The sequence below is a fragment of the Corvus hawaiiensis genome, chromosome 30 (genome assembly GCF_020740725.1).
Source record: "Corvus hawaiiensis isolate bCorHaw1 chromosome 30, bCorHaw1.pri.cur, whole genome shotgun sequence".
Lineage (NCBI taxonomy): Eukaryota > Metazoa > Chordata > Aves > Passeriformes > Corvidae > Corvus > Corvus hawaiiensis.
Genome location: NC_063242.1, coordinates 4,687,484 through 4,706,019, shown reverse-complemented (window position 1 = coordinate 4,706,019; position 18,536 = coordinate 4,687,484). Strand labels below are relative to the sequence as shown.

The following is an 18,536-nucleotide window of genomic DNA, read 5'->3' as shown; positions in this document are numbered from 1 at the left end:
CTCTGTGGCATGTTAAGTAAAACAGGTCCTACTATATGAATTGCTCCATGTGAACAGGACAAGTTTAAAAATGAAAGCACTTTTAAAAGGTACTCTTAAAAAGTAATACTTTAAAAGGCCCACATTGTACAGATGTCCAAAATGCAGCTGAAGAACTCATTAGTTTTAAAATACTTCAGTTTTAACTGGCACATGTCAAGCCTCCTTCTGAAGTGAATGAGTGTGTTCTCTTTTGTTACATGAAGAAAATTTATCAAAAACACAACTAGCAGGCAAGCTGCTGTTGAAGTCATACCTGAGAAATCCAAGAAAGGAGCAGATCTCCTAATTACAGAGAAGTCCCAAGTTTGATCTTAAACAATGGAGATAAATCTTCAGACACCACAGGTACAAGCTCTTCTAGATGTCCACAGAAAAAGGGGGACGTGCATGTCACCGGAGCATAAATTCCTACTCAAAACAGGCAATCCGGAAAAATTGATCCATGCTTGTGCAGCATAATGCACAAGAGGTTCACTATGGTTTTATTTTATCTCTTTTTCATTAGTTCTTTTGGTTTTGCTATGTAAATTTACCCTCTTTTGATTTCCACTGTGCTCCAATTTTGTCTTTTTTTTTTTTTTTTTTAGGGCAATGGCTCGCTTCTCACTTTCTAAAAAATACATACCCTTCCAGGCTTTAATCTCAATGTCAAATAGTACATACAAAAAAAATTAACTCTTGAATTTGTTTAAAACCTATCTTCTGCAGTACTATCTGAAACAATATGGAGTTCAAAACTTCTAGAGAAGCATCAAAAAAAAAAAAAAAAAGATAAAATCAAGGAAGGAAAGTTTTTCTTCCATATAATCACATAATGGTTGAAGTGGGAATAAATGACTCTGAGGTCGTCTGCTCCAACACCCCTGCTGAAACAGGATCAGCTAGATCTGGCCACTCATGACTGTGTCTAGATGGCTTCGGAGTATCTCCAAGGCTGGAAACTCCACTATCACTGTGGGCAACCCGTGCCACTGCTTGGTCACCCTAACAGTGAAAAGGGTGTTCCCGATGTTCAGACAGCATCTCCTGTGTTTCAGTTTGTGCCCACTGCTTGTTCTGTCACTGGACACCACCGCACAGAGCCTGCCTGGCTCCCTCTTCTGCGCACCCTTCCTTCAGGTATTTATATACATTGATGAGATGCTTCCCAAATCTTCTCATCTCCAGACTGAACAATCCCAGTTCACTCAGCCTTTCCTCACAGGAGAGATGCTCCAGTGTCTTCATCATCTTCACAGCCTTTTGTTGGACTCTCACCAGTATGGCCATGTCTCTCTTGTACTGGGGAGCCCAAAACTGGAGACAGTACTCCAGGAGTGGCCACACCAGTGCAGAGTAGAGGGGCAGGATCACCTCCCTCAACCTGCTGTCAACACTCCTAATGCAGCCCAGGACACCACTGGGCTTCTTTGCCATAAGGGGCCCATTGCTGGCTCTACCTGGACCCCTGGTCCTTTTCTGCCAAGCTGCTTCCACCTGGTCGTCCCTCAGCATGTACAGGTACATGGGCTTATTTCTCTCCAGGTCCAGGGCTTTGCACTTCTCCTTGTTGAACCATCAGCCTATTTCTCCAGTATGACAAGGCTTTGTTTCCTCTACGGCTCGTAGATTAATTACGATCTGACATCTAGTCAGATTTTTAGTACTGAACAAGGATTATCTTGAAGAGATGAGATGAACCATCTACACAGATACAGCTTTATGAGGAAACCAAGTCCACACTGAAACTTTACAGGATCAGCAAAAAAGATCCGTACTAATTATTTTTTCACAATTTCACTGTAACTTTTTAAAAGCTTATTTATTTTCTGGATTCTTGAGGAAAATTATTGCACTAAAATGGCTGCTTTGGGTAGAAAAACACAAGCTGTTACCCACTATTTGGTAAAAGTTTGGCAAAGTCAAAAAAAAAAAAAATCAACATTTCATTACAAAGAAAGGCCTGAAGTATCTGATTTAACAGTTTAACTACTGTTTGGAAGCTACTTTTCTGAGTAGCAATTCCTCTGCTTTAGCTCAGGTAGTGTGACAGGCTCTGACTTTGGATTATTATTTGCATTCAACACAAAGCTAAATTTGAAGTGCAGATGAGTAGTTATTTCCTTTGTCACCAGGGACATGAGAATAGACAAATTCCCAATTAAAATGGATTTGGCAGGAAATACAACTAACTGTCAAATATATTTGAGGGACATTTGACATCTTTCCATTTTACAACTTTAACAACTGTATCTGTTGCTAAGGGCTTTTCTGTAAACTATTTGGATGTGGAACTCATTTTTATCAGACTGGCAAAACATAAAAGACTGCTGCCACTTTTCGGTTTACTGAAAAAAGTCCTTTCTTGAAGTCCTACATCCAAGGTCTCATTTGGAATACAACCAAGCAGTACTTGAAATCAAAGAAAAAGGCAAGCTAAAATATTGTATGGTCCTGCAAGTCAAAACTGGAAATGTTTTCTCTTGGAAAAGGATTCAAATCAAACACTGGAAAATATTCAACAGCAGCTTCCATCAGAAGTATCTTGGCATTACATATCATCGCAGAACTAAAATGGTCATCTTACAGTACTCAGGAGAGTCTATCAGCTGTGTTAATGACTTTAAATAAATATTGGGATATTAAAGTATCATGCACCTCTACAGCATGATATATTTCAATATAAAGCTCACCTTCCCATTTATAAGAGTATCTTAGGAAGTAAAACCAGAAAACAGATACACTAATATATTCATACATTGCATATCAACAGTATGAATCTAACAGCCTTCCGAAAATGAAGTTCGCATTGCTGCATGCAGGGATATTACCAAGAAAATCGATTTACCTCTATAGCAAAATACATTATGATGCAACAACTGAGAACGTCCAATACAGACCTGAAAACGCTAAAGTAACTCAAGCTTTGTCAGTGCATAGTTTTGCTTTTAAGAAACTTCTCATCTTACCCTTGTTTTGCTGTATTTGCATTAGTCTCCAAGTCACCCCAAGCAACCTGTTCACCTGCTTGCTATTCAACTTGCTGCCATCCTGAAGAGTATCTGTCACAAATTTCCTTATCATGTCCAGCCAACCAGAGTCTGTCTGAAGTGTGGAACTGCTTGCTAATGAAACCATTATGTCACACAAGGTTAAATTCAGTAAAAGATGGTCTACGTTGTTTGAGGATTTCATACAGTTCCTGTTGCTAAGGGAAGGGGAGGGGGAAAACAGAAAGATTTTAAAAAATTATTTTTGAAATAAAAATGGACACCAGCTGATACCTGTTGTACATGCATCTGTGTTCTACATAGACTGCAAAGGTGCAGAATGATTTCAGAACAGAGTTTAGCATGAATTTAGTCTCACATCTGGGAGCTGAGAAGGGAGACAACTTGCTACTGGCCTGTACCAAAACAGAATTGGTGCATCCACTCTAACAGCTCAATAGTGAAGAAATGTGTGTCTGGCTTCTCCTGCTCCAGTACTGCTTTGCCATACAGGACAGCCACAGTGTGCCCCATCCCCCCTCCTGGCTGTGCTTACCCAGCCCTGTAGTACAACTAGAGAAGACTATATGGAGGTGAAAAGAATGTTTGAACTATGTTTTGATGTAATTCAACAGTCAGCTGAAGAAAACATGCAGAAATATGAAATAAGTCAGCCTAACACAATCACCATTTAGCAATATGCAAATTCCAGATCAAGAGCTGAATAAAATACTTTCATTTCCCTAAGGCACCATTTCATTTTCTATTAGATGCTATTCAGACAGCTTCCTATACAATACTTTCACAAAGAACAACTAAAACTTCTCAATTTGAAGCAATGTAACCTTCCTAGAAAGCCATCTCTGCAGATCTTCAAGCAATACGCAATAAAGTTTCCTTTTCCACCATTAAAAACTTAATATTTAAGAAAGCACGACTCACATTGTCTCACTTCTCTTACGAAATTAAAAGCTGTTACATGACATTGATTTTATTCTTACCTTTTGCATGGATCTTTCTTTTTGTGTTTTACTGTATCTTGTAAAGAATAAGGAAAATGACGCATGAAGTGGTGCTTGAAATCAACAAGGTAATTCATTCGAAGCCATAGTTCCTGTTAAGGAAAGCAGATGATAGACAGAAAGCATGGAAGTAAATTAAATAAATCCAGACAACTATTTTCCAAAATTCATTATTGGAATCAATGAAAACCAGGAACTTTAACTTCTGTTTGCAAGTTGCTTATACATCTTTACTTTCAAGTGCTGTGCATAAAGGTTCAGAAAACAAGTCAGTAGCAAGATGCTGTAAGTTAAGGTTGAGCAACAACATGTAATCCTAACTGAACCACTGTATTTTTAGCACATATTTATGTGCATAGATGCAGTACTAAACTGACTTAAAGATCTGAATTGAAAGTAATTTTACATCAATTTATCAGGGTTCTTAAAATCAGAGTGGACTCTGATTAACTTGCAATGACTGTCCTGAGTTTTCCATTAAAACATACTCCAATACTGCTTTCGTCTTTCCCTATCATTAATGTACTTGTGGCTGAAAGCCCACTGACAAAACATTTTCCAGTAGGAAGACTATCCTTACAGAAAAATGATTCAGTATTTTAAAATAATTTCACTTTGTGGGTTAGCAGACCACAAAGTCACCATTCCACAAAGTGTCCAGCAAAATTCATCACTAAAAAAGAATGCATTGCTATCGGATTGATCAGGCAGAGTAATCTTTTTGATATTTGACTATTGAGAACAGAAAAAGGCCATTAAACTATTTCAAAGACCAACAGCTTTCCACTAAGCATATTCAGAGTGGTTTTCCACAGTGACTGTAATAACCACTTTGGCCTGTAAGCCCAAGGGCTATTAAGCAAGCAAAGCTTTCATTTTCAAACTGAGCTATTTGAGTGCATTTTGTATATAAAAGTAACTATAAAGACAAAACAAACCACTTATCTAAAATGAAATTTGCTCCACAAAAAAACAAGTTGTAGGAACCTCAGATTTTTTTTTCCCCCCACAAACAACTTAAGGTCATAATCCAACTGTGTGTATTCAAAACAGTTCATGTCTTGACAGAGGAGCATGTCTTTCATGTGACTAAAATACAGGCACCCTATGGCTAAGAGCAGCAGCTCTGCAGGATCCTTCACAAAAAGGCTAGGGACAGGAGGCTGCCACAGGTCAAGTGCCTGGTCAAGTGCCTGCTTTTTGCCCACTTCCAAGAGGGCCTCTAGAAAGATGAAGGAGGAAAAAGTGGAACAGTGTGTTTTGCTCAAAAATACTGAATCTCTCCCTCAAGGCTGGGTATGTTGGGTAACTTTGGTCTAATGTAATGATTCCACAAATGTTTTCCAATAATTACCCTATATGTAGCTTTTCATTTAGCAAAGGGACCTACAGTCCTATATACAGGTTAAACCAAGAGCTATCAAGACATTCCTTCCAACTACTCTCAATAGCCGAAGTGGAAATTGAGTTTTTCCAATTCGCCAGATTTTTGGAAAAGCAGCAAAAGTTACCAAAACCAGCACTTGAGTTGTCCAAGTTAAAAGATGGAGAAAATAACTTGGGCAAAAAAACCCCTTCAGAGGATACCTCCCAAAATCCTTATTGAGATTTTGAGTCAATGTCTTATGATCCGACCAATCATAACACAGCAACACAGATTGCACCAAGCAATTACAGGATCTCAGACCACCATTATCTTCTACCTTTCCAAAAATTTAGGGTTTGTTCATTTCCACCCACCCCCACAAAACTTTTCAACAAACAAAAACAAGAACAAACAATTCCATTCTGCACTTTGTTCCAATTTATATTCTAGAGGTTATCTGGGAGACAAAATGCTCCTCTTCTGCAACATGGCTCAGTTCAAGAGATTCTCTTCTACAGTAAGAGGCAACAAAATCCAGACTCAAAATCTACTCAACACCTAGGCTTTTTCTCTCTTAATAAAAGTATCTTGCCTACTTCAAATCAGCAAACCACTAGTCTCTAATCAAAACAAAATGAACTCTCATCATTATGCCATGGATCATTTCTCCCTTACCATTTTGTATGTTTCATCATGTCGCTTTGTGAGTTTCCACAATAAATGTATTATGCTAAGCACTTGCTGCATAAGCTGCTGAGATTCTGATTCCAAAAGGTTTCCAAGAATGGGAGCTGATTGTGCAGGAGATGCTTCAATCCAGCACTCAATCAGTAACGGAATTATTATCTCAATAAAACCTTTTAAGTTTTCAGCCGAGGACAGGCCTTTTTCTGCACTGTCCATTACACTTGTCAGAGACCTAAACAACAAAAGCAAAAAACAAACAAACAAAACAAAACAAAGATAAAAAGATAAAGATCACACCTTTCAAAACAAGATTACAGTAATACCACTTTCCTGTTTTCTGAATAATGGGAACAATTACTTTTTAAACACGCTAAATGTTTGCTGGCTTTCCTGCTAGTTATCTCAGTATAGAAAAAAGGGAGTTCAAACCATCTACAACAAACCTGCTCCTAAGCTTCCCTGCAAGTTTGTGTGCTTCTCTAACAACTTCTTAAACTTCAGTATTTCTTTCCCCATTGTTATATGTAAAGTCTATGAAGTGGAGAAATATGATATGCATTATCCTATCACCTTCAACCAACAGGAAGGAATTAATTATACTCAGCATAACAAAATAATAAAAGACCTTTAAAGCCCATTAAAGCAAAATAACGAAGCTGACTACAAGGTATTGTCAAATGCATAAGGTTTATTACAGTTAATAACCATTTCCAACTATAATAAACACAATGGTTTTCATATTAAATGAGGAAAAAAATGTTTCTGTAAAAATATACCTTTGGTTTCCACCTGATGTTTGGCTATTATGCTCTGAAAAGCAACTAAATGGAAAATTATTAAAATTATCTGAAAACGAAGTTAAAGAAAATTTAAAATTAAGATATAAGTTAAATTAAAAGAACATCTGCCAGAAATCAAGAAAACCAACTCTTTCCCCCCCACTCAAAAAACACTTTGTGTCTCAGAAGGGATTATCAGCAGATAGGACCCAACCCTGCTACAGGATAAGTTCAGGCAATTAAGGAATTTAGAGCCAAAAAAAAAAAAAGAAAGCAACAACAGTTTCAATCGATCATTTGTGAAATTGTTTTCCATCATGATTTTGTTTCCTAATTCATAGCAGGAAATTCCTATTGTAATTCTAATTCCCTAAAATACGTAAGATTACCACGCTGAACCTCCTGTTAAACTCCTTTCTATTTCAGTGATGATATCCAAGTCATTTTTCTTTATATATACACTCAAAATAGGAAGTGAAAAACTATTCACTTTCCACAGATCTGCAGATGTTTTGTTCACAAATATTTTAATTTCATATTGGATTGAAGATGTAAAGCAGTTTTCCCTAGTCGTTTCTAAGTTATCCAATTAGTTATATCCTTCTATGAAGCTGTATGTTGTTGCAATCATCTATAATACAAATAATGAGAGAACATTTTATTCTGCCATTTCTCTCTAGTTGATATCAGTGTATCAAGGAATTTACTAAACCAAAACAAATCCAGGCATTAACAACTTGTAAAAGGAGCAGGGAGAAGGAATAAAAAAGTGTGAGACAAATACAAGCTCTTTTTCAATGAAGGCAAGATGGGGGAGAGAATTTAGATCTCCAGCACAAAATAAAAGGGACAAGTGGAAACATAACTGATCCTAAGAAAAAAAAAAATTGCTTTATCTTTAGTACTTACTACGATTATCAAACATCTTAAAATTTTACAAAGCTTAGGATTAATTGCAGCAAGAAACATATCCAGTAAATATAATTTGGTTTGTTTGTCCGTTTTGTTGCTTTATTTCCTTTCTGTGGTGCAGGCACTGCAGTAGACAGCAGTTTCTTTCAGACTAAAAAGAGTTTAGGGTGAATGGTTCTATCTTAGACTTTTTAACTCTCAGTCATCTCAAATGCAGTAGACAAATCCCGTCTTACAGTTACAACCACAATGAAGTCTAAAGCCTGTTGATACCAAGACTACAACCTCATTGAGAAAGTGAGGTTGTCCTGTAAATGCCATGCTGTGACACGATTACGCTCTCAGTTGAGAGTCTGAAATTTCAGTAATTGGCTGGAATTGTTCTGAAGTAGTAGTCTTTAATGATTTCTCTTTTTAAAAATACCTGATACTACAGCAGAACTCTGAAATTTCAGCAATCTACTTCTGGAACACAAAAATCTCCCAATTAAAAAGTGAATAGTGCATGAAACCTGAGAAGTTGGTAATTCACACTGGAGGATTCCTACAGAAGTATAACACACACACACAAACAACTATTTCAGTACTTTTCTGAAACAAGGAAAGGAAAAAGGAAGAACTCAGGCTGAAAGCATTTGGGTAAGAATACTTGGAATATATTTCATGTACCCCTGCAAAAGAAGCTCCTATCTCTCAAGGTAAGATTCCTCCACATATTCAAGGTTAACAATGAAAGTGCTAAATAAAATCTAAGTGCCAGTAACAGATGATGACAAAGTATTATAGTAATCTGTCCAGCACTTATTTGATTAGTACACTATCCTTACCAATACATGTTCATTTAAACTGGGAAGGTTTGATGTCAATTACTCTGTCACATATCTGTTATCACTACTCTTGAGTGGTAAGGTGACTCTGCAAAGCGTATTACCTTTATATCAGTATGAAATACTACTGAAGGGAGCTGCAAGGTATTTGTGTAGCCCTTAAGCTGTCATTTTTCTTTAAAATGCCAGTATTTTTACACAGCAGGACCAAACAAACAAAAATTGAGTAAATATCTGCCATTTGACAGCAAGAAGACAACAGAAATTCAGCAAAGGGAAGTCAAGGAAGTGTAAAAGAAACAGAAAATAAGGAAACAACTTGCTGTTCTTTAAAACAAGAAAAGTTTTCGGAAGTTATTAAGTTTTTATGGCTCGCAGTTTAAGCCAGGTTACTTGTCCTCCTTTTCTGCACTGCCAATTGCAGCAAACATTCAGCACACCGAGTGAACTGCATTTTCCATTTCTATTTGATGCATGTATACATATTTATTGGCTATGCTTCATCTTCCATTTCAGTCTCTCAAGTCATCTTCGCTTTTCTCTGCAGCTTCATATTGTCCTCTCTCAGCAGAATCTGAAGTTCAACTGTTTCTCTTCCAGTCCAAAAAAAAAAAAAAAAAAAATCAAAAAAAAAAAAATCACATGCCTTGGTACCACCACATTTGAGTTGTGAAGGCTTTCTGGTTTTCCACACCTGAAATGAGTTTGATGCAAAAAAGCAGCATAGTCAGCACATAATGCAGAGAATACATTCTAACAATCTCCTAATACACTGCAATCTTTAATTTACACACAGTAGGAAGATCTAGCACACAACAGAAAAGAATGAAGTCTTAAGATTTGCATCACTGAATCATCTAGCATTCCAAGCTCAGAATCCATCCTTTTTATTAGGCACTAATACTGCAAACTGATTCAGAAAATCTCGTTCCATAATCACTAGATTATCAGTGATGTGTCATCCCTGTCCAATGAACTTGCAAGATTAAATAGATACAGGAACTTAAAAAATTTAGAATACAATTATGCTATTTGGAAGCCTACTTGTTAAGGAACAAAGTTGAAACTTACTTGCAGTATTAGTGACAAGACCATCAATACACACACACTGAAAATAGTTACTTATGGTTTGGTCAACTTATTATCCACAGCTAGGACTTGACTATTTGTGACTTTAAACGCACACACTGAGTATTGAACCTCTTATTACAACTAATTTCTGTCCTTGCAGTGGTGGCCATAGCAGAGGCCTGGGAATGCCTGTAAAAGGCAACAGTTGGGATTGGAAATGCCAGAATTAAACACTTTTAGATTATTATAAAGTATTTCAGTGGCAAATACAAAAACCACTACCGCAACTCTTGACTATTGGAACTTCACACACAGTCACTAAAACAAGCTGTACTGGCCCTTTGTGAAAAACGAATACACCAAAAATATGCACAAATGCAACGAAATGAGAACATTTTAGTACCTTCAGCAGATGATCCTTCCCTTTCTATTCTTCTGTTCTGCTGCCATCAGCTTGCTTTGCCAATCTTGCCTTGGATTCTAGCCATGTTTCCTTCTATTCTTCTGGCTCCTCCTCATGCTTGCAAACATCTTTTTGTAAGTATTTATAACCAGAAATACATCACGATGTTTCACCAAAACCTAGCTCCTCAGAAAAGTGGAATCCAATTCAGGTGATACCAGATGTAAAGTTTATTTTCCTAGACCTTGGATACAGTGCATCTTCAGCTATTACATGGCACAGTACATCATACTCTGCATATCACCCAGGGTGCAATACAAGCATTCTCTGATATACAGCGCTCCACAACTGCGTGCTTCTGACTGCAAAGATGAACTTGATAGAACTGTTCTGTGCTCAGCACTGAATCCTTCCCCTGCTTCAAGTCTAGTTGCCAGCTAAAATTTTACCTGCAGCAGATACTTGGTCATGACTGAACACTTAGGCTGACAACCACTTCTAGGAGAATACACTGCACATTTTACTTAGCTTAATATGCCTCCTATACCTACTACAGGTAATATGCTACCTACAAAGAGGAAACCTAGGTGAGTAGGAATGGATGTCTGTCTCTCCCCGACAGAGATGGAAAACACCTGCCAATTCAGATCAACACCTGTGGTATTCAAAGACAACACCTCTTCTTCTGCCCTTCATTCCTTCAAAGAGATAAGATGGACATAGCAATGGAGTAGGCAGTGAGTTTTATACCCTTTTTTGCCACTGACTTCCTAGATGAATTTGGTACACCTGCTTTATTACCTCTTATTCAGTCTTCTCCAGCAGTAAAACAAGGATTGTGGTTTCTCTTCAAACCACCTTGGTATCTACAGAGAACAGAGCTGTGTAACAGCTAAACTGCTTCCATTTTTAAAGTCACCATTCCAGGTCTCCTGGCAGCAGACATGCAACATCCACAGTAAAGCATATGAGGATGCCAACATTCAAAAAGTACCATAAAGTGAGGTGGGAGGTTCCCCTCTAGTGGGTGAATCAGAGAGGAGGAAGAGAAACAAAAACAGTTGTTTATTTCTCCCTTAACTTCAGCTCACATCTGTTTAGAGTACTACCAAAACCCACACAAACCTTCCTGTGACTAAGCACACTACACTTCCTTTCATATTCATCAGCATGTCTCAGCGGAGACATCTTTCATCCACAGTGAATATACGAACTGGTGAAGTGATTGAAATATCTAGAATTGGAAACTCAGCAGATCTTCATACCACCAGACACATCTCATCGTGCTGTCCTTTTTAAAAGGAACTATAGTCAAAGATAACAGACTCCTAAGTTTATGACAGACTCTTGAAGGTAAAAGCACAAAATTTCAGTAAAATTCATTATCACAAACAAGTTTACATTTCATGTAAAGAAATTTGCCTACTTGCTCCTAGGTCTGTTTGATATCCTGCAAGAGACTACAAGCTGTCAGTTTGCATTCCAAAAACATCCCAATAGAGCTGGTAATCCAAAATTATTATTAATAGCATAAAATAAAGCTTTTATAATGGAAAAGTTCATGATATACACATAACACAGTTACCTGCTGAGTATTTCTGTATTTTCAAGCCTCTGCAGTAAGACATTACACTAAGTGTCCTAAAATATGGCTAAGGGACAATCCCACAATAAAAAATTAAATTGTGATCACGCAGTTGATATTAATTCCCAAACTAGTTAACATTTTCTCACCTCAGTCTAAATGATGAGTTGATCTTTGGTCGTAAGCCACCACTTTCAAACAGTTGTATATGTTGTTGATTATTTGCATGGAGCTTCCAACTAATACATATTGGGTTCCTCACAGAATGAGAGTTGTCCTTCTGCTCTTGAAGCCCTTCATCCTCTGTATCACTGGATCCATCTACCACTGCTTGGAGAAACTTCTTGAGCCTGGTAAGTACATTCAACCTCCACTGCTGAGAAGTTACTCTGCGATTTGGGTTAACAGAGAGCATCCAGGAAAGTTTGTCCCTGCTTTTCAGTCTTTTTGAGAGTTGCTGGTGAGAAATAAGCTCTACAAAATTCTTCAACAATATAATGCTGCGGTCTGTAAGAAGAGCTGGGTATGCTTCCAATAAAACGTCCAAGACTTTCAATGAATCTTCCTGAATTCCCTCACTGATATGAGTCATGGCACTAGAGAGATGGGCACTTACCAAAGGAAAAAATGGAGCAATCTGTTCCGGTCTTATTTTTGAAGCCAAGAACTGCAGCAGGTGAACAGCTGCTCCTCTGACACCGGAATCTTTGTCTGTAAACACGGCTGCCACCTCACTTATTATACTTGAAAGGTGTGCATCAATTACAAAGGGATACTGAGACAGGAGTTCTTTGAGTCCAAGAAGTGCATTATGCTTAACCCCAGGACTATAGTGATGCATCTGTGAGAGCAGATCCTATAAGGAAACAAACATATACACTTGCCATTGTTATTAATTTAAGCTGTTCAAACTTCCCCCCCCCCGCCTATTTTCTGCACATTTTCCTTAAATGCTTAAAAATACAGAATCTATTTCTACAACGTACTGCTGTTCATAACAGCAAAATGTGTTTAGAACAAACATGGTATTAGTTCATAGCACAACAATGAACAAATAATCAGAATTCAGTGATAGGAAAAACAAGATGTAATGACTTGTCCTTAGGTCTTGTTCTTAAGTTTATGCACAACCCTACTGACTCAACAGAGGGATGACCAAAGGCAAGTCCTGTCACTCTTGCTCTCAAAAGCAGAAATACGAAACTGCAGCCTGAACAACCTTCTTCAGTTTAAGCAGAGAGCTGCAAGAGACACAAAATGACACAAAGGAAGGAAAACAAATCCACCCCCCAAAGAAATACAAGATTCTTTTAAAATGGGGCTGCATTCAGATATCCTGCTGCATTTACTTTTTTTTAAATGCAGGGGTTTTTGCAGTTTTTTTCCTAAATTGCAGTAAACCTACATAGAAGGCAAGTAATTTTCTGTCATTTCAGAATGTAACATCCCAGCATACCTTTATGTTAAGTTTTCATTTCAGAATGTAACATCCCAGCATACCTTTATGTTAAGTTTTCTATTTTGCGTAGGAAGCACTCCATCTTCTTTAAGCTGCTCAGGAATTTGTATGGCCTTTGTTTTGAAGGTAGTATCAGTTGCATTCTCTAGTTTAGGCTTTTTTTTCCCAACTTTTAACTTCACTTTCTGGAAATCCTCCTGGCGTTTCCTTTTTTTAGTCATTCTGCTTCTCTGCAAAAAGATAATTTAATTTGATTAAATACACAACAAAAGCAGTTTTTCCACCAAAGAGCAGCAACTTCCTAACAATGGCTACTGTTTTTATTCTTTTGTCTATGCATAAAGGAGTGTTCACTCCTGAGACAAGATGCTAGACTAAACAGACATGCAGGCTGATTCCATGCAACTGTTCTGGTGACCAGAAAATGTTCTGCTGCTCCTTTGGCCATCTTTGCTCTGAGAACTACTTTATTAAAAAGCATGCCGATATCTGCGTCTGCCACTGCTTTATCAAGAGTTAAGTTGCTGATTTGGTTTTGTTTTAAAAAGTTCCTGCCAACAAAGCAACTTTTTACATAATTGACTCTTGTCAAGCCAAGGAGCTCAGCAAACTGTTCCCTTTCAATTGCACATCGCTTATCAAGTTCATCACTAACAGCACACAGCCTGCACATGTACAATCATAGGTTTAAACAAGCCTTCACCAGTAAAGGGACACAAAAAACCTACGAAAACTTTCACTACACACTGAACAAACCAGCCTGCGCATTTAAAAATAATTAGAAGTGAGTGGGAGAGAAGAGGTCAAATGGGCAAATATAGAGTAAAAAGAATGGAAAACAAAGACACATTTAATAATATAAGTATTAATAAATAAGGTATCTGAGTCACTACACTTGTAAGTTGTACAGACATGCTGGAATAGAAGTACAATAACCAAAACAAATTAAAACCCCCAAAGTTTCTAAATGGGCTTTTGGTTTTGTTCTGTTTTGATACTGAAGTACTCTTACGTCTATCAGGTTAAAAAAAAAAAAAAAATCATCACACTGAAAAGGCCCAACAAACACTACACCATAGATTCCTTAATTTAATCCTCTCAAAAAAACCCAAACAAACCACCCTCTCCCCACAAAAAAACCTGAATTAAAAAAAAACCCCAACAACACAGCTGACTAAACCCAGAAGTTTCTAAATAACCTATTCAAACAATGATTCTCTTCTGGTGGATGTGATCATCATTCCTACAGCTGATTTTCCCAATGGACCTCAAGCTGAAATTTGTGCCGTACTAGAGTATTTAATATAGTTGATATTCCATATCAACAGGAAAATCATTAAAGAATGTTTTAAAATGAACTCATTTCCTATTATTTTAAAACAATTTAAACAACTGATTACACACACATTTGACTACAACTTAATTTCTGCTTTTCACACACTAGCTTAAAAAACTATATGCAAGACCACTTTAACTGCAGTACAAATTTGGCATAAGTAACCTATCAGTTCAAAAGGCTTTTAAAAAGCTTGGAGTCTGGTGCCAAAATAAAAAGGTCCTTTAGTGTCCAACTGTAACAACCATGCCTTTATAAACGTTTGATTTTTACCATATGTATCTTTTAGGAAAGAATTACAAGAATTTCACTACTTGATACATAGAAATAGCTAGAAGCTTTTGATGTAAAAGTTATTTCCACTAACAAGGCTTACTTTTACAAGAGTAGACGTTTGGCTCCCAATTAACATTAAAAACTTCACAATACAGGTGTGCACACACCCGAACAGAGTCAATTACGTTCTTTCAAAGAAGGAGGCCTGTAAAATATCCTTTCTCCTATTAAAAGCAGTGCATCTTACCTCACAGTAAATGTTCTGGAAATGACCGGTAATCTAAGCTTATCCATTTCCAATTCTTATGTACCACACTAGATCAAAAGATAAAATCCTTACCAAACCGAAGTCATGTAAACACCACAGTGGCTACGCAGTAAGACATCAGACAAAACTGTAAACAGCTGCTGAAATTATTTAACTATTTTAATGAAACTTCTTGCTAGAACAACTGCCTTTTGACACAAACTGCATCTTATGAGGAGAGATTGTGGGAGCTGGGCCTGTTTAGTCTGGAGAAGGCTGAAAGGGAATGTCATTAATGCATTTAAATTTCTCAAAGATGGGTGCCAAGAGGATGGTGCCAGACTATTTTCAGTGGTGCCCAGTGACAGGCTGAGGAGCAATGGCCATACACTAAAACACAAGAAGTTCCACCTCAGTATGAAGAAGAAATTCTTTACTTTGAAGGTATCAGAGCACTGTAACAGGCTGCCCAGGGAAGTCTCCGGAGACAATCCAACCGCCATGGATGTATTCCTAAGTCACCTGCTCTAGGTGATGCTGCCTTGGTAGGGGGGCCTGGACTAAATGATGTCCAGAGGGCCCTTCCAAACCTAACTAATCTATGATTCCGTGTATTTTCCCCTGGCCCTCCTGCAACAGGACTGAGCTAAGTGCACCTAAAAGTTTAAGCACTAACACGGTTTTTACAACTCAAAACATCAAAACAACCTTAAATCGATGCAGGATTCCTTTAACATAAAGCAGCATACAGCGCTTTTCAGACACCACTTTAGATGTCACTCAGCCACCCTCACCTCAGGCTCAGTGAAAATATTCAGTTACAGGTTAGCCTCGATGATCCTGGAGGTCTTTTCAAACCAAAAGATTCTCGTTTTACTCCCTCGCAGCTCTCAGGCGGCATTCTCAGGGAAACTCATTACCTTGCTCCGTCAGGAAAATCCTGAGAAACCCGAAAGCAAGGCACACGCCCTAACTAACTCCGCCGATCTGATAAAGATTTCCCCCCGGGCGAGCTCTCTCCCCGCACAGGACAGCTATACTTACGGGCGATCACCTCCGCGCGGCTCCCGCGCCGGCAGCGCATCCCCCGCCGCCGCCACCTGGACCGCACCGCACCGCCCGACCCCGCGCCGCGCACGCCGTACCCGAGCGCCGGAGCGGCCGCTCCTCCCGCGGGTCTAGGCCGTCACGCTGCCTTCCTCGCCGTCCCGGGACATCCTTCGGCTCGTTCTCCGAGCGCCGCTTCCCTCCGCCCCGCTCCAGTCGCTCTACGAGGCTTTTAAATAAAGGCGCGTCAGTGCCGGCCCGGCGCCGGGGAGGCCGCGAGTTCGGCCCCCGGGAGCCCCCGCGGCGGCGGGCGAGGCAGGAGCGGCGGCGGAGAGAAGCCGCCGGGGGAGGTGGGGCAGGGGCGGCGGCGCGCGGCGGAGCCGATGCCGCCGCTTTCCGCGGGAGCGGCGCCCGGCCCGCGCCGCGGCGGCTCCCGCTTTTCCCGCCGCCTCCCTGGCGCAGGAACGTGAGGGGAGGGCGGGTCGCACAAAAGGCGGGCGGCCCTTGGCGCAGGGGCAGGGCGAGCGCGGCGGCCCCCGCGAGCAGAGACGGACCGATAGGGACCGCGCCGGGATCGGGATCGGGATCCTGATCCTCCTCCTCTTCCACCTCCTCCTCCTCCTCCTCCTCCCGCGCGCGGCCGCTCGCTCACTCACCAACCACGCGCGCGGCAGCGCCAGCCCCGCTTCCGCCCCCGCCGAGCGCCTGCCCGGAAGCGGCCGCCCACGTGAGCGGCGCCGCCAGTGCCCGCCCCGCCCGCCGAGGGGACGCGCGCTTCCGCCGCGGCCGCGCGCGCTGGCGCCCCCTGCAGGCGGGGCGGCCTCGGGGGTCCCGCCGGTCCCACCGGTCCCCTGGCCGGCGGGAACGCGGCGCCAAGTGTTCGGCTTCGTCCGGGATATGGCTTTTCTTGTGTACATCTTCCTCGAGAGGGGAAGAGGAGGGGTAGACGCTGATCTCTTCTCTGTGGTGACCAGCGACAGGACCCGACGGAATGGCCTGAAGCTGTGTCGGGCGGTTTAGGTTGGATATCGGGAAAAGGTTCTTCATCCAGCGGATAAAGGCTGGATCAGGCTCCCCAGGGAAGTGGGGTCACAGCACTAAGCCTGAGAGTTTAAGAAGTGCTTGGACAATGCTCTCGGGCACATGGTCTGATTCTGAGGTATCCTGTGCAGGGCCAGGAGCTGGACTCGATGATTTTTGTGGGTCTCTTCCACCTTGGTTTATTCTGTGGTTCTGTGTCAGTGCCCCTTCCCCTGAAGTGGGGCTGCACTAGCACCACAGCAGACAACAAGAACGCATTAATGATAACCAGTACTGAGATAAGCCCGAGTCCTGTGAGGAGCAGCTGAGGGAGCTGGGGTTATTTAATCTGGAGAAAAGGAAATGCAGGGGTAACCTTATCGCTCTCTACAACCACCTGAAAGGAGGGTGCAGCCAGCTGTGGGTCGGCCTCTTCACCCAGGCAATCAGTGACAGGATGAGATGACACAGTCTTAAGCTGCACCAGGGGTAGTTTAGGTTGGACATCAGGAGGAATTTCTCCACAGAAAAAGGTGATTAGACACTGGAATGGACTGCCCAGGGAGGTGATGGAGTCATTGTTGCTGGAGGTGTTTAAGGAAAGACAGAAGTGCCACAGTTTAGTTGACATGGTGGTGTTGGGTCATGGGTTAGTGTTCTCAGATGTTTTTTACAACCTAACTGACTGATTCTTCCAGTGAAGGCACTGCAGAGTCAGCATTGGCGTTTGAGGTTATTACTATTATTTCACGTGTAGGAGGTTATTATTTCACATATAAACCACCAGGCATGCTGCGCACTTCTGTACATGTGTACCTAGATAAAGCTCGCTGCTCCAAAGGGGTAATGAATTCCCATATCAGAAAGAGAGTGCAAAATTCCGGGAGACCCAGAAAACAACAAACGACGAGGGTGTTTGCATACCTGTCTAGAACAGAGATAGTCTCAATTCACACCAGGGAGTAACTCTGCAGTTGCACACTCTAAACTTTTCGTTTCTTGTCAATTAACCTGTGAACACCCTTCTCCTTTCCCCTTTTTGCCTTCTGTGAGGAGTAGGAGTTCTGCAGCTTTTTGTTAAAAATAATTTCCTCGAAGCTCTCTGGTCTCAATAAGATGTTTAAAACCAAGATAAAGCTTAAAGGAAAAATAATTTTCTCTTGGTTTAATTTTTCTTGTTATTGCTTAACTTTTAATTTTATTAATTCTCTAGTTACCTCAGAAGTCTGCCTTGCTGTTACTGTGAGAAACCAGAATGTATAATATTAAATACAGTCAACACTATTGTTTAAATAGTATCAGTAAAGATAATGCCTTTTTTTTCCTTACTTTGCAATACTGGCACAAGAAAAACATTAAACCCTGTTTTGGAACAAATATACAGTTTTCCATTAGTATAAAAATACACCAAGCCATCACAAAACAGAGGCAGATACAAGAACAAAATAATACAATGCTTTTTCAGCCTCTATTTGCACCAGGTAAGAA

At 40.3% G+C, this 18,536-nt stretch overlaps 1 protein-coding gene across 4 annotated transcripts in view; it reads right to left on the bottom strand.

The window, feature by feature from the left end:
• TEX10 (testis expressed 10) overlaps positions 1 to 16,748 on the bottom strand; it is a 55,814-nt gene extending 39,066 nt beyond the window's left edge. For 2 of the 4 annotated variants that reach the window (XM_048289185.1, XM_048289189.1), the window contains exons 1-7: positions 16,685 to 16,748; positions 16,026 to 16,257; positions 13,164 to 13,352; positions 11,813 to 12,519; positions 6,075 to 6,318; positions 4,013 to 4,125; positions 2,991 to 3,229 (exon numbers count right to left, since the gene is read on the bottom strand). In XM_048289185.1, coding sequence (XP_048145142.1) covers positions 2,991 to 3,229; positions 4,013 to 4,125; positions 6,075 to 6,318; positions 11,813 to 12,519; positions 13,164 to 13,343 — 1,483 coding nt within the window. In that variant the 5' untranslated portion in view covers positions 13,344 to 13,352; positions 16,026 to 16,257; positions 16,685 to 16,748. Of the gene's footprint in view, positions 1 to 2,990; positions 3,230 to 4,012; positions 4,126 to 6,074; positions 6,319 to 11,812; positions 12,520 to 13,163; positions 13,353 to 15,775; positions 15,903 to 16,025; positions 16,258 to 16,684 lie in introns of those variants that run through there. The other 2 variants (XM_048289186.1, XM_048289187.1) reach the window with 2 other exon arrangements.
• Between the last annotated feature and the right edge of the window lie 1,788 nt (positions 16,749 to 18,536).